The following is a 14,354-nucleotide window of genomic DNA, read 5'->3' on the forward strand; positions in this document are numbered from 1 at the left end:
CTCTTCCTGCAGAAGAGTGGTGTCCATTTGTCACAACAGGAGATAATGTGCCCTGGATGCCAGTGCTAACAAACAAATAACCTGCTCTCATATAGCACTGCCAGCTGGAAGTTTCAAGACCCTTCATAACCATTTACAGATTTAACTTCACAGCCCTAACCAGGAATTTTCATCTCTATTGTAAGGGAAGTAAAGTAGGATGTAGGGGTGAAATGAAGGGAACGTAAGAAGAGAACCAAAGTGCTCTGGATACTGATTGCAGGTTTTCTTGGACTGAAGGAGCTACTTCAGAAGAGGTGGGATTGGGTTTGTCAATAGGATTCATTCCCAAACTTTTCTCACATCTCCATACTAAATGATTTTCTGTGCCTTTATTTCCCCAACTGCAAAAGTGATTCACTTCTCCTTATAAGAAAGTCTGGAGAAAAAAATAAATACCAATAAAAACAAAACAAAAAAAAACTCATTGAGATTTTAGAAGGTCATCTCTAAAACAGGTATGGACATTCAAACACCAAAAATAGTAGCATAACAGTGATATTGCATACACGAGGCAATGGGAGAAGCATATGAAATAGGGAGAAGTCTTTCTCAGGTTAATCACATATACACCAGGTTCATGGTTTAAAAACCTCATAGTAGGAATTGTCACTACAGCACCCAAGAGGCACGACCAATCAATGCAAAGGGGAGAAAAGGCTAACGAACAGAGCTGTGTACCTCTGCTACACCTGCGTAAGCAGGTGAGCTGCATTAAGTAGTGCTAATGTACCCATTAAGTAATGCTAATGAAGGTACTGGCTCCTGCTGAGACCCATTTTCCCCTGTTGGAGGGGAAAGAGAACAGTGCTAAAAGGATACTTTGAATGCTGTATTTTCTGGTTAGCAGATGCTCTATTTCATAGAGATCAGATCAGAAATCTGTTATTATTCCTCCCATCTCTATCTGCAAAAACATGTAACAATTCTAAGTGCAGGCTTTCCCTTTGATGAGAGGTTGCTAGTGCGAGGTTGATGGCCCAGCTCACTCCTTGCATGAAGATGTGCAGCTTCACAGAGCTCAGCTGCTCCTAGCTCAGCAAGCAGGGCCTAGAAAGCAATAACAGCCCTGCTGGGCTTATCAGCACACTCTGCTTGTCGTTTTTCTCCTGGCACCAATCCCTGCTCCCGCTTTCACGGATGATACCACCGGGAGCTGGAGGATGGTGGGAAGAGTCCTACTGCTACGGAAGGATGCTACAGCTCTCCTCTCGGTATTAGATCTGGTCCAGGCGCTTCACTTGCTGTAAATCAGCCCCGGGGCGGCGGGGCCAGGTCAGGAAAGCGTTAACCTTCCCTGCAATGCTGCATCCCAGCTCACGGTGGAGCTGCCTTCCTCTCTTCCACCCCCAACTTCCAATTCACTCCAAACAACTCCGGGACAGAATTGCAGGGAAAAGCTGGAGGTTCAGACTAGACTTGTTGATCTCCGTTTCGAGGCAGCAGAAGGAAGTACCGAAGCTTTCCTTTGTGTCTTCACCAAGAGAAGGGTGGGGGAAGGGGGCAGATGCGGCTTCGGAGTTGAAGGCAGGCAGGAGCGAGGAGCCGCAGCCGAAGGAAGGCCTTGGAAAGCTTCCTGCCGAGGGATCCGATTTACCTCTCTTCCCTTCCCCCCGCCCCCCGGACTCCGTGGCCAGACGGGAGCGCGGCCGCCATCCCTCCGCCTCGAGGCTGCCCGCGGGGGGATGCGAGCGGGGCCATCCCGGCTGCCCGCCCCGACGCACGATGTAGCCGCCCTCGGTCCCGCACAGCCCCACGCCGCCTCGCTGGGAGCCCGCAGGAGGAGGTAGGTTTGGGCCGGGAGAGCGGAGCCCTCTCCCGCGTGGGGCTGCGGCCGGGAGCGGCCCCGCGGAAGGGCTGAGGGCAGCGTCGGGGTTTCGCTATCGGCGTGGGGGCACCCACATCGATGGGGAGAGGGGCAGAGCCCCGGCGCCGTGCTGGACGAGCAGGGAGAAAGCCGTTCCTTTCTGCGCCGAGATTTCTCTTCGTGCCATCTTGTGTAAGCAACAGTGCTTGGGGCTGTTATAAGGCACTGGCTTTGCAATGAAGGCTCGGGGGTGGTTCTTATTCCCATTTTCGTTGATTTTCCTGTTATGCAGAGGGCTGCGTGGGGTATGGGGAGGCGTCCCTGGGTAGCCCAGGGAGGTAGAGTGCGTCGTTAGAGTGACTGGAAATACTCGCTCTTTCTCGTTCACAGAGCTTTCCTCGGGGAAATTTGCAAGGCTGCAGTTATAAAAGCCTCTGCTCCCACCTGCCGCCTCCACGGCCTGGCAGAGCGGGAAAAGTTGCCCGGGTGGGTCGTGGGGGCACGCGGGGTATTGTGCCTGCTGTCCAGTAGGGCCTCATTGCGCGAGGGAACGGCGGGTCCGAGCACTCGGAGACTGTCGGTGGTTGGGCCGGCGCGCTCCTGTCCTGTCTCTTCGGGATGGGAAACAACGTACCAGCGCAGCCGTGGCTAACGGCCGGGCGCCTTTTGGGGAGCAGCGCTGAGCGGTGCTCGGGGGAGCTCACTTTAACTCAGCAGCTCCCAGACAGCCCTTTCTCAGAAGAGGCTGCTGAAGCCGTGCCCAGCCTCCTTAGCTCTCTGGACGAGGTGTACAGACAACCCTCCCGGGCAGAGCCTGGGATCCACCGGGAGAGAGGGCAGCACCCGGCCGCCGCCCGGGGGAGCTCGGCGGTAGCCGCCGCTCCGCCACGTGGGAGCGGGCGGCCTTCAGCACCGCGGTCGCGGACAGCGCCTGCCCGAGGCCGCCTGCCCGAGCGGGGCGCGGAGAGGGGTTCAGCACCGCGAGGGCGGACAGCGCCGCCGCCTCCCCCTGAGCAGATTAGCGGGGCCGGGCTGCCCCGGGCGGGGATAAGGCCGGCGGGCAGGCGGCCCGCGGGAGCCGAGGTCAGCGGGCAGGGACCCATGGTTGGCTTCTCTTGCAGCTCTGGGGCATGGAGGGGAAGGAGAGGTGAGGAGAGCCGGCCCCCGCACGCCCTGCCCCACACCGCACCTTGGAGCATCCAGCCTGAGGGGGACCAGCGATGCCTCTGGGGATGAATAAGCATGGATCTCGCTCTACTACCTCTTTGCCTCCGGACCCCACGGAGATCGTCAGGAGCAAGGCCTGCTCCCGCAGGGTCAAGCTCAATGTGGGGGGGGCTGGCCCACGAGGTTCTCTGGCGGACCTTGGACAGGTTGCCACGGACCAGGCTGGGTAAGCTTAGAGACTGCAACACACACGACTCCCTCATGGAGATCTGTGATGACTACAACCTGGAGGAGAATGAGTACTTCTTTGACAGGCACCCGGGGGCATTCACCTCAATCTTGAACTTCTACCGTACTGGCAAGCTGCACATGATGGAGGAGATGTGCGCCTTGTCCTTCAGCCAAGAGCTGGACTACTGGGGGGTGGATGAGATCTACCTGGAGTCCTGCTGCCAGGCCCGCTACCATCAGAAGAAGGAGCAGATGAATGAGGAGCTGAAAAGAGAAGCTGAGACATTGAGGGAAAGGGAAGGGGAGGAATTTGATAACACTTGCTGCGCTGACAAAAGGAAAAAGCTCTGGGACCTCCTGGAGAAGCCCAACTCCTCCGTAGCGGCCAAGGTAAGACTTCCACATTTCTTCTTAAGTCTTGTGTATGCTGGCTCATGACTGTGATGATGCTTACCTGAGATGTCAACTTGCTACCCTGGCTTTAGGGTTTCAGCAATTGTGGCTATATAGATGCTATGAGTACAGGGGAGAGAGACCTCCCAAGTGTGAATGAGGCTTAATGTATATATTTTTGGTGGTTTGGAAGAGATTCAGTTTGCTCTGCCCTGAGGGCAGCCTAGACTGGACAGTGTGAGAACAGCTCCAGTGACCCCTGGGTCAGCATATGCTGGTTGCTGTGGCTGGAGATTAGTAGACTTGTTTTTTGTTGGTCTGTCTTGAAGCATTGTGTAACAGAGATTTCTAGGGGCCCTAAAACATCTGTATCCTACTGCTCAGCCAAACTATTTCTTAAAAGAGGAAATCTACTTGAACTCCTAGAGCCAGGTCTTATCAGGAAATAATGGGTTCCCTTCTAGGGGTTACTTTTTTTTTTTTTTTTTTTTTTTTTTTTGTCTGCTAAACCTAGCATTTAAATTTCATCATTTACCAGATTCCAGACTATTTTAGGTCTCCATGTACAGTGCTTCTGTGGCTCTGTCCCTATCAATAGTTTCAGCACTGCTTACTCTGAAGTTGGTGCCAGTGCAACAGATCTATTTGAAAGCGTTTGGAAGATAAGATCCTTGCTAGGAAAAACCAGTGTTGGAATTGGCTCTGATAATTTAGCTGTCTCATGTTAGTCACATTCTTTAGTGAGGAAAATCTCTGTGAACACACTGATTCAGTAACCATGGGGATAAAAGTAAAGGGGAAGAGATTGAAAACTGCAGGATGGATAACTGGGAAGCACGAGTGACTGAGCAGAAGGGACCAAAACTTGTATTGTCTGTGTACTGACAACCAAGTAGAAAGAGGCCCCAGCCACCTATGCAATGTAACCTCATATTGAACATACATTTCCAAGTGCAAACCCCAATTCTGTCCCCTTGGAAGTCTGGATTTGGAGGTTTGCTTAGGGAAAGAAAAAGTCTGTTTTCACGTCTTTTCTCTTACTGCAGTGTTGCACACCATGAATGAAGAACATGTGTGAAGTTTTGGGGAGGGATTTTATTAAGTCTGGAGCTTAATGGTTTATTCTGGCAGGGGAAAGGAGAGCCATGGTCTGCTGCTGAACTGATTATCACTTTTTTAATGACAAACGGAGCCCCTGAATGTCTTTTTCTCTCCAATGGCACAGATGACACTGTGCTGAATACATTAATCATTTATAAGGCTTCTTTGGCACAGTCCTGGAATCCTGAAACACAGGCCCCGGGCTTTGCTGTATGTGGCACTGACTCAAAATCCATTAGAGACTGTTGATGTTCATGATTTATAGTATATGAGCAGGGGGTCGTTCTTGCCAAATAAGTGTCTTTTGTGATTTGTAAGTGAAATACACTCTTGCTTCATTTTCTGAGAAAATTCACAGACTAAGTGCATTCAGCATTGCAGGCATTGGATTAATTGAAAGTGAATCTGTAATGCATTATTATCCTTCCCATTTAAAGCTACCATTCTGTGACTTGGTTACTGTAATGAAAATGGTTGCTCTCTGTTATCAGACCTCAAATACTTCAGCAGTTCTCAAACACAGATTTCTACCCATTTCAACTGTAGCAAAGCAAATAAGCATGATGAACAATCAGCTAACCAGGCAGGGACAGAAGAGCTGGTAAGCCTATTCTTTGCCTATTTTTCTCCCTGCTGGTGGAAAGCTTTTCTCTCCTGACAGAGTACGCCCTTTGCTTTGATCACCTTCATGAGAATTCATTCCACATATTGAATAGGCTGAACACAATCTTCATCTTCTGATGGAAGAGAGCAGAGAGAGACTTGGCAGCCTGACCCACTATCTGACCTGACCAGCTGTGCCCAGGCTGCATTTTCTAAATCTGATCCTCTGCCTGGTAGCTGGGAGAATCTGGCCAGAAGCTGTCTGTTCAGTGGAGAACTATTGCTGAGGCTATGGGTCTCCAGGAGCTTCTATCTCCTAAAGTCAGATTTGATTTGCTTTGCCAGGTCTGGGAGCTAAAACCCTTTCTGTAGGAAAGGAATGAAGTAAACTCTTCTGAGGTTTAATGACTGGCACTGAATAACCTACCATAGGTGTTCCCCCAGATTACTTTCTTTTTGCTTATTCTTTTTCTTCAGACTTGTGCCACTCAGTGCAGAAGTTTTTTGGTTCTGGGTTTTGTTTTTTTTTTTGTTTGTTTGTTTGTTTGTTTGTTTTCTCCATTTAAATGTAGCAGGTACAGGCACCCTTCATGTTCTCTGTAAGGAATCTATAAAATGACTACAAATGCTTATTTATCTCTAAACCAAGCAGAGTTCTAGGAAGCCATGCAATGTAGTCCAACTCCTAGGCAGATTTTCTTGCTAGTATCTAACCAGACTCCTCCATAACAGCATACTGCACAACTTCTCATGGTCATACTGGGACCGTTAGAATTCTGAGAGTGTGGGACTTCTTTGCTTGTTTGTTTTAAAAAGGAATCGTACATGATGTACCTCAGGGTGGAAAAGGATGTTAAAATAAGGAAAGAAGAATCCCTCAGCCCTTAATACGTTATATGTATATACTGCTCCATTGTCTAGAGGGGATTTAGCCATATCTTTTGACTAATCAATCTGAGTTTTAAACTAACCATCTCCTGGCAAGTGATGACTTAGATCCAATGTTACACCTCATATATAACCAAAGAGAATGCTTTGATAGACTTCATAATGCACATTCCTTGAGAGCCTTGCGATGAAGAACCAGGCAGCTGCTGAAGCCCTAGGATTGCCACCTTGTGACCCACCCTGCACCCTTGCAACAGGCACACGAATCATCTCACCCTGCAGTCAGCTTTACTTTGAGGCACTGCTGGGCTCACTTCACCCAGTGGGGAAAATTCATGCACAAAACTCAGCATAGAGACTCCATATCAAAGCAAAAAATAAACATATATTTGAAGATATTTCATTTAATTGACATTTGTTTGTTTTTTTCTCTCTTTCTAACCTTGCAAGATACTTTCAAGGATCAGTTTCTCCTGCTTCCCATATATCCCTGAGAAATATTCACTGAAATCTTTGTGAGTGCTCCCTCCTCTTCCTATGATTGTTATCTTTGCATGTTCTTGCTTTATTATTTTTATTTCTACCATTATTTTTTTTTTCCCAATCTGCTTCAAGGTTTTTGTTTGTTTTGCCCTCGATAGCATACCTTCTCTGCTTTGGTTTACTCACAAAACACATCTGTAACAATGAAGGACTTCCTGGTGCTCACTTCTGTCTAGATTTCTTCCAGATGAAGATGAGGCACAGATATTTTTTGAGATAGTTACTACATTTTGTTAGATGGATTTTTTTCCTTTGTATCTTTCACAAGAAAGAAAAACACCTCTCCAGAAGCCAAACAACTGCTGCTTTTTCTCAGGACTCAGTGTCTGTGTTAGGGCAGCAGTGACTAGCAGTCCTCCAGCACTCTGGTTTGGGGATTTATCTTCACTGTGCTTTCCCTCACTAAGACTAAACCTAGGCTGCTGGTTTCTACCAGCCAAAATCCAGATTTCCAGAGTGAAAGTCCCTGCCATAGCTGCTGTTCTCACTAATTGCACTAGTTAGGGCCTGTGATTTTGTATGCCTGGTGGGCACTCTTGCCCCCTGGGACAGGCAGCACAGTTGTAAATCCAGTCAGACTTCAGGGCATTCTGAAAAATCTCAAACTTCAATTGTTTGCTTTCCTGTATGAGCAAAAAAAAAAAACAAAACCAGACCAACCCAACACCTTAATTAGCTCATATAGTATTGGAAATCCTCTGAACACTTGGATCTTTCCAGCAGCTTGCAAGGACATTACCCTTTTTGCCTCTGAGGCAAAAGAAGTCCTTCCTTCTTTTAGCCCTTTCAAATTATTTTCCTGATCAATATTTGAGCAATTAGTTTTGCAGAGAGGGGGGCAGGGGGAAAAGCCTGCTTGTCTTGTAGACTCCTATGCAATCTATTTTTCTCTTGCTGTCCTGAAGGCTGAGAAAAACATGATGACATCACCCACTTTGCAAAAAGCTGCTCTGCATATCTGCATGTCAAGTAGGATATGCTCTTCCTCTCTGCTCATGGGGAGCTGCTTCTCTTCATTGTCTCCACTTCTCCCTTGCTCCTGTCCTGTTGGGAGCTCAGCTGCAGCAGTCCCACAGCTCTGGCAGGCTATTTCTCATCTTTCACCTTGTTCCTACTATATCTTTGCCAGTGCAATAATATCACGTTTATCCTTGAAAACATGCAACTTCAATTCAGTAATCTTATTATGCATGCCTCTACATTTGTTGAACAGCTTTTCTCGAGCTGCCCACTGCTCTCTGCTCCTAATCTCTGGATGCATTGCTTAGGGATTGAAAAGGCTGTTCAGTAAGCTCCTTCCTTATTATTGTTGATAGTAGGTACAAAATAAGAATGATAAAAACTCTTGGAGATGTATTCTCTACATCTAGAGCATTCTTCCCCCACACGGGCTTTCTATTCCTGGCCCTCCCTTATGGCATGCAATTTTCATTCATCTCTAGAAACCCGCCTGAATTAAGCATTCAGCAGAGGAAACCCCTCTCCCTCGTTGTAGGGGTCACGCCTTAGCGATGCCTCCTGCCTCCAGGGCTCTCACCACAGGGCAGGTGTTGACTTTGGCAGTTAAACCTGGATTGCCCATATTTTGCTTGCAGCTCTGAACCTATTTTTCTGCTACAGCTACTGCCTTGGCTGTTCTGCTATATATAGGAGAATATTCCCCTTCATCCAAAGTAAACTTCTGCTTTTGGAGCTCTTCAAAAGCAAAGCCTCCGTCCAAAGCCTTCCCCATGGGCTCAGGGATTTGCCTCTTTGGTCTATAGCTTATTGCCGGGTTTCTAGCACAGCACTGTCCTGTGGATGTACAAACAATTGCTGCTCTGTATCAGTTTCATTTCATCCTGCGGCTCCTTTCTGGGCACTTGTCCTTTCAGTGAGCTTCTTAAGTCTTTTGCCTGGGGAGCCCTAATTCCTGCAGTCGGCTCCCTGCAGTGTCTCACCAATGACCTTTCCACAAGGTATTGCTGTGCCACCAGGTCCCAGAACTCCACTACAGCCTCCCTAAGCCCTCAATTCAGGGGAAAAATGTTACTCTTGCCAGCTCAGTAATTGTGTCCTTCCATTCTTGTTGGCTTTAAAGAATCTCTGCTACAGGGCTTGCAAGCAAGGAAGTGCCACAACACTGGCTTCTCAGTCTCCCACATCCCTAATGCAACACCTCATGCTATTTTCTGGCATACATCTGCCAACAACAAGCATATTCTAAGCTCTTCAGGTTGGGCCCTCACCTATCAAGTGTGATTCTTTCTCCAGACTTATTACTGGAGCACCATTGGATGTAGGCAGACAGCTGCCTGGCACTTGTTGCCTTGTTGCCTTGGGTTCAGCAGCTTACAATACAGACCTGTAGGTTTGCAGTCACTGAAGTGTTTTAAAAAAGGATAGTTGAAGTTGTTTCGCCTGGTAGTCCTTTTGGTGCACGTACCATGAAGTATAGTGTGAGTAAACAGATATGTAGGCACATCCTTGGATTTTTAACTCATCTCTGACTTTCTGCTAGGAGAGCCTGGACCACGTTGTGGTTCTTTGAGCCTGGGTATCCACATCTGTATGAGAAAGCCTGCCTCAGGGGGGGGAGTGACAAGCTGCTGTGCTCAGAATGAATTCCTCAGAGGATATGTGCTGTAGAAGTACAGTCGATGCTATTTTTAAAGCACCAGCTCTCATTTGTACCTTTCAAAAAATCTGTCTGAGATTCATTCGCCTTGCTGCTCAGCATTCTCCCATCCTCTCAGTTGTTCAGCCTGTGTGCAGATATGATTGAAGGTGCCAACATCAGTCAAAATGCAGGAAATCTTGCAAGAATGGCAAATCCGTGTTTTGTTCATCTGTAACTGGGGAGTCTTAGGAATAAAAATTCTGAAGAAAAGTGCTGGGCCTAGGCTGCAGGAAATGCAGTGTGGGTAATGCTCACAGACTGTGAGTGCAGTTTCAGTTGCTGCATTGCTAGCAAAGCTGTGGCCAAGTGTTGGAGCTGGCTGTGCAGTGGTGCTCTACAGCTGTGTGAAAAATCAGTTATTTCATTTTATAAAGCATTTTCTTTGTTTAACAGTCTTATGGGATAAGTGTCCTTGCCATCGGCTTGAGGGAGGGAAAGGGGTGCTTTTAGCTCTTTGTTCCTCTTGATCCTGCAGACCACACTTTCCTTCTGATTTCTCTCAATGTGAAGCCCCCACAGAGAGGACCGACCCAATGGTACTTTTACAACAGCAGCGTTGCTATTTGTCACTACTAATGGCAAAATATTTATGTCAAAGAAAGTTCACAGCTGATCACTTAGTTCTTACAATAAACACAGTCAATATGATTTACTCCATGGAGATATCTGGCAGCAACAGAAAAGACTCAGTGTGGCAGTGAATGTGAAGCAAGACACTAATATTAGTTTTGGCCAAAGAATCTACACACTGTCACCTTTCCTGCACTGAGGCAGAAGGAGATTGGAGATGATGTTACCATGAGCTGCCCCATTTGTTTCCTGAGTCTCGTGGTCTGACTCCAGCAAGGGCTTGTTTGAATGAGAGGCATGGAGTCCTGCTGCTGCCTGAGGGAGCAGAACTGCTTCAAGGGCTGGCTGGGTGAATCAGTACCTCGTAGCTCCATGTCACACACCTATGGACTGGCAAGAGCTCAGAGATCCCTGTCCCCTATTACTTAGCATCTTTCCTGCCTGAGCTGCTTTAGCTTTGGCTCCCTTTATCCTTAGGATCACCTTGCCCTGGGTTCAGTCCCCAGGGCAATATCTGCACTCCCACCTCCTGTTGCTCAGTTACTCTGAGTACAGCAGAAGCAAATCTTGCAGTAAGCTTCCCCCAAGTGTGACTGCTTTCTGACTTCTGTCTGCTGCCTGAGGTCTCTTCTGTCCCCTTTGCAGCCTGGCCCAAGCCAAGTATTGTTTACCAGCAGGAGTTGGTGAGGTCTTGTTCTAATTTTTAATGAAAAAATTATACTCATTCTACAGTAAGTCTATAAGACTTTCAAGCATCTCTACACAAGTGCTGTGCCTTTGTATTCACTCTGTGTTGTGCCCATCAAAATGCTAGCATTCAGATATCACAGGAACAGTTATGTCTAGGTCCTGCGATGCTAGGTGCTTCTCTATGAGGTGAAACTTCCATTGAATGTAATGGGAGCAGATGAGTATTATAATGTCTGTGCTCATCAAGCAAAGCTCTCAAAGTGCTTTGAAAAGATGGATTACTTAAGGCCAGGACAAACCTGTGATATATGCATTATCCCCATCTTAAAGTGAAGAGGTGACAAGTGCCCAAGGTCAGAGGAAAGGTGGGGGCAGAGCTGGGGGGGACCCTGACTTCCCAGCACCCTTAGACACCGTGTGCTCCCATGGCAGAGGGGAGTGTCCAGGTGTCCTACTGTTTCCTAAAGGAGCCCTTCTGCATAGGAAGGTCCTGAAAAACTTTGATATCTTTAAGGGTTGAGTGGTTACCGAAAAAAATGGGTTTTCTCCGTAAGATCCAAAACCACAAAGTCTATATAAGGGCATTTTCTGATGCCATTCTGACTGTGGGAAGGGGATTCTGTTAAACTATACTATGCAATAAGACAGTGCAAATATTAGGCTGTGTATATAATTGTATTGTGAAATGGTATTGTCAAATCCAATACAGTATATATGTTTATATATATATATATTTGAAATTGCCCTTCCATATGGAAGTTCCTTTGTACCCCGGACAAGGAAAATGCTAGTTTTCAGTTACCTCTAAGAACCAACAAGGCCTCTTTGACAAACACAGCAAATATAACAAACAAGTCAAACATCTCTCTGCAGCAGTCATGTCTCCTAAGACAAAGAGAGTGCAGTCGTTTTAGCAGCAGGATGTGCAGGACAGCAGCTGGCCAGAACTTGAACTTTTCCTTGCTTTGGGAGTTCCTCCATCACATTTTAGGCAGCAGCCAAGACGGATCTGGTGTAACTTGCAAGGACTGAGGTCTTCAGGCATTGACAGTATTTTTCCCCATCGAATCTCCCAGGCTGTCCCTGGTTCTCTCTTCCCAAATGAGGGCTGCAGCACTTCTCCATCCCCTACGGCTTTCAGTGGATTTTTACAGAGGAGAAATCCTTTGGTCTGCTCTCTGGGAGCAGTTCAGTGTCCCCTTCCTGCCCCATGCCACCTCCAGGTTGACATTCAACCTCTGCATGGCCTCAAGGCCGTGACACTCACAGTTGTGAGCATTCCCCTTTATCCCATTCACTAGTCTCTCCCTGGCACAACATAATCTATGTGTGGTTTTGCTATTTGCTGAAGTTTGCAGCTATTCTGGTCCAACCATGTCCCAGCTGTGACCGCTCTGTGACATGGCCCCGAGGCGCTGGCAGTGATGGAGGGTGGCCTCAGATCACCACCCCACAGCCTGCCTGCTCTCAAACCCGGGTGTCAACTCAACAAGGGAGATCAGCAGCACAGAACACAAAGCCGTGCACCTGTCTGTGCCTGGATCTCACACTGACAAAACACGACATCCATCAGGCATCCCCATAATAGGATCAGAAATCTGAAATCGTGAGCAAAGGGGGATGTCTCAGCCTCACTGCTTAAATTCTTCATAGGGGGATGGGGAGCTTTTACTCCTCGTTTGCTAATTTGTAGATTTTTGGCAAATCTGTCTTCTGTAGCGTGAAAGTCTTTTTAGAAAAGAATAGGGAAAAAAAGTGTTCTCTCCTCCTGTCAGTGTGCCAGAAGTTTATTAATAATGCATAATAATTATACTTTGCATTTCTTAGCTCCTTTCATCTGAGGATCTTAGTGCTTCACAAACATTAATTAGGTAATCCTTATGACTGTCTGGTGCAGTAGCTCTTATTATCAATCAACATTTAAATATAACAATGCAGAAATAACAGTAAATAAACAAATCTCTCAGATAGAGGAAAGAGCAAACCTGGCCTGGAAAGGTACAGCATCTGGAGCTGTGGGAACCACTGCCTGCGGCCGACTTGACTGGCATCATAAGAAATGGGTTTGTTTTCAGGAAGAATAGTTTTTGTTAGGCTAAAGTAGAGATTAAAAATAAATAAATGCCAGTGTTGTGGCAGCAGTTCTCCCTCCCTTTATGGACGTACCTCTCGCTTGCTGCCAGTGAGCAGAATTAAACTCGGTTAGTCAACCCGTGGTTATTCTTAGCCTCTATTCTACCTTGTCAGGTAGAAGTCTGGTGGATCTCAGCAGGTTTTGCAGCATTTAGCTGAGGAGAGCCAAGGCTTTTAGGTTTGTTACCAGTTACTGTGAGTAAGGAAGGCACACATAACAGCAGTTCTGTTTTTCAGAGCTCCTGCTCTTTTCTATGATGCATTAAGAGAGTATCTGTATAGTAGGTGATGTGGACTCTGTTCCCAGGAATGCTGAAGACCCTTTGGTACCATGAGAGACCTCAGAGGGCTCAGCTCTGGGTTTGCCTTTTGGAGGAGATGCCAAATGTTATGACTGGCATGCACTTTTGGTTTAGTTTGGCAAAGTTGTGGGCTTGGTGTTTGATTCCAGGGATGCTGGTTCCTATTTATTACTACTTTGACTCTTCAAGCTAAATTTAAAGAGATGAGGTATAGAGTGTATGATTAATTTCCTTTGCTCATTTCCAAGCCCTGCCTTGACTGAAGCTGTTCTTGTCAAATAGGAGTGTTTTAGGAGCAAGACCTTCCTACTGCCCAAGGTGCCAGCAGACCCAGCACTGTCTGTATGCCAACTGACGCCAAGTTTCTGTGTGAGGTTCAGGGGAACACAACAGGGCACTTTGTGGTGATAAGAGATACCTCCACCAGACACAAGCTTTGCTGCATTCTGGATTGTGTTGGTTATCAGAGCTCGCTCTGCTAACTGACACGTTTGTGTTCTGTCTGTGTTTACATACAGTGTTATCCTATAGGAGTAACTTTAGACTTCCAGCAACCCCAGGGGATGATCTCATTCAATACCTGCAGCCGTGGCCAAAGCCAAGTTCAACATGTAAATTCTGCCTGCTGAAATGAGACATCCATCATGTTAGACAAATGCATGAGGTCTCACTAAAGTGATGCCTGGCCTCTTGTTTGTCTCTGCTGAATACTGGGACAGGTATAATTCCATTATTTTTGCATGTTCATAAAGCTAAAGAACAATTTGCTCAGGTTTCTGGTTATGAATGACGATGAATGAAACCCTCTTGACTTAGTAGTTATTTTTAAAGATGCTCTTAAGAGCTTCTTGTAAAGTGGCTATGAAATACTTCTTAGTTTGCACTAACTTCTGAGAAACTTGCTTTGTGGTCCAGATAACTTGGGCATGGAGAATACCACTTCCAGGAGTTATAGAGGTAATTTACTGAATTCATAAACTCTTTGTAGGAAGTTCCATCTTTTGTTCTGTGTTTATATGCCACTAAGTGCAATACTGTCCTGACTCACAGCTCATGCATGCTACCCCAAAACAAGCCATAAATATGTTTTACAGAGAAAACAAAAACTGTTCTTGAATGGTATGGAGTTTACTTTCTGTAACTGTTAATCACATAATCAGATTGGCCCTTTTCTTGACAGGTCAGTGCATATCAGTAGGACCAAAGGTCCCCCCAAACTTAGTGTCCC

At 46.8% G+C, this 14,354-nt stretch overlaps 1 protein-coding gene across 1 annotated transcript in view; it reads left to right on the forward strand.

Moving 5' to 3' along the window:
• Nucleotides 1-14,354, forward strand: part of KCNB1 (potassium voltage-gated channel subfamily B member 1) — a 109,678-nt gene that overhangs the window by 5,332 nt on the left and 89,992 nt on the right. The window contains 2 exon segments of the mRNA XM_042832527.1: nucleotides 2,968-3,177; nucleotides 3,179-3,634. Of these exon segments, the coding sequence (XP_042688461.1) occupies nucleotides 3,067-3,177; nucleotides 3,179-3,634 (567 nt within the window). The 5' untranslated portion in view covers nucleotides 2,968-3,066.

The sequence above is a fragment of the Centrocercus urophasianus genome, unplaced genomic scaffold, assembly GCF_019232065.1.
Source record: "Centrocercus urophasianus isolate 14NV4802_14NV808 unplaced genomic scaffold, USGS_Curo_1.0 seq_38, whole genome shotgun sequence".
NCBI lineage: Eukaryota > Metazoa > Chordata > Aves > Galliformes > Phasianidae > Centrocercus > Centrocercus urophasianus.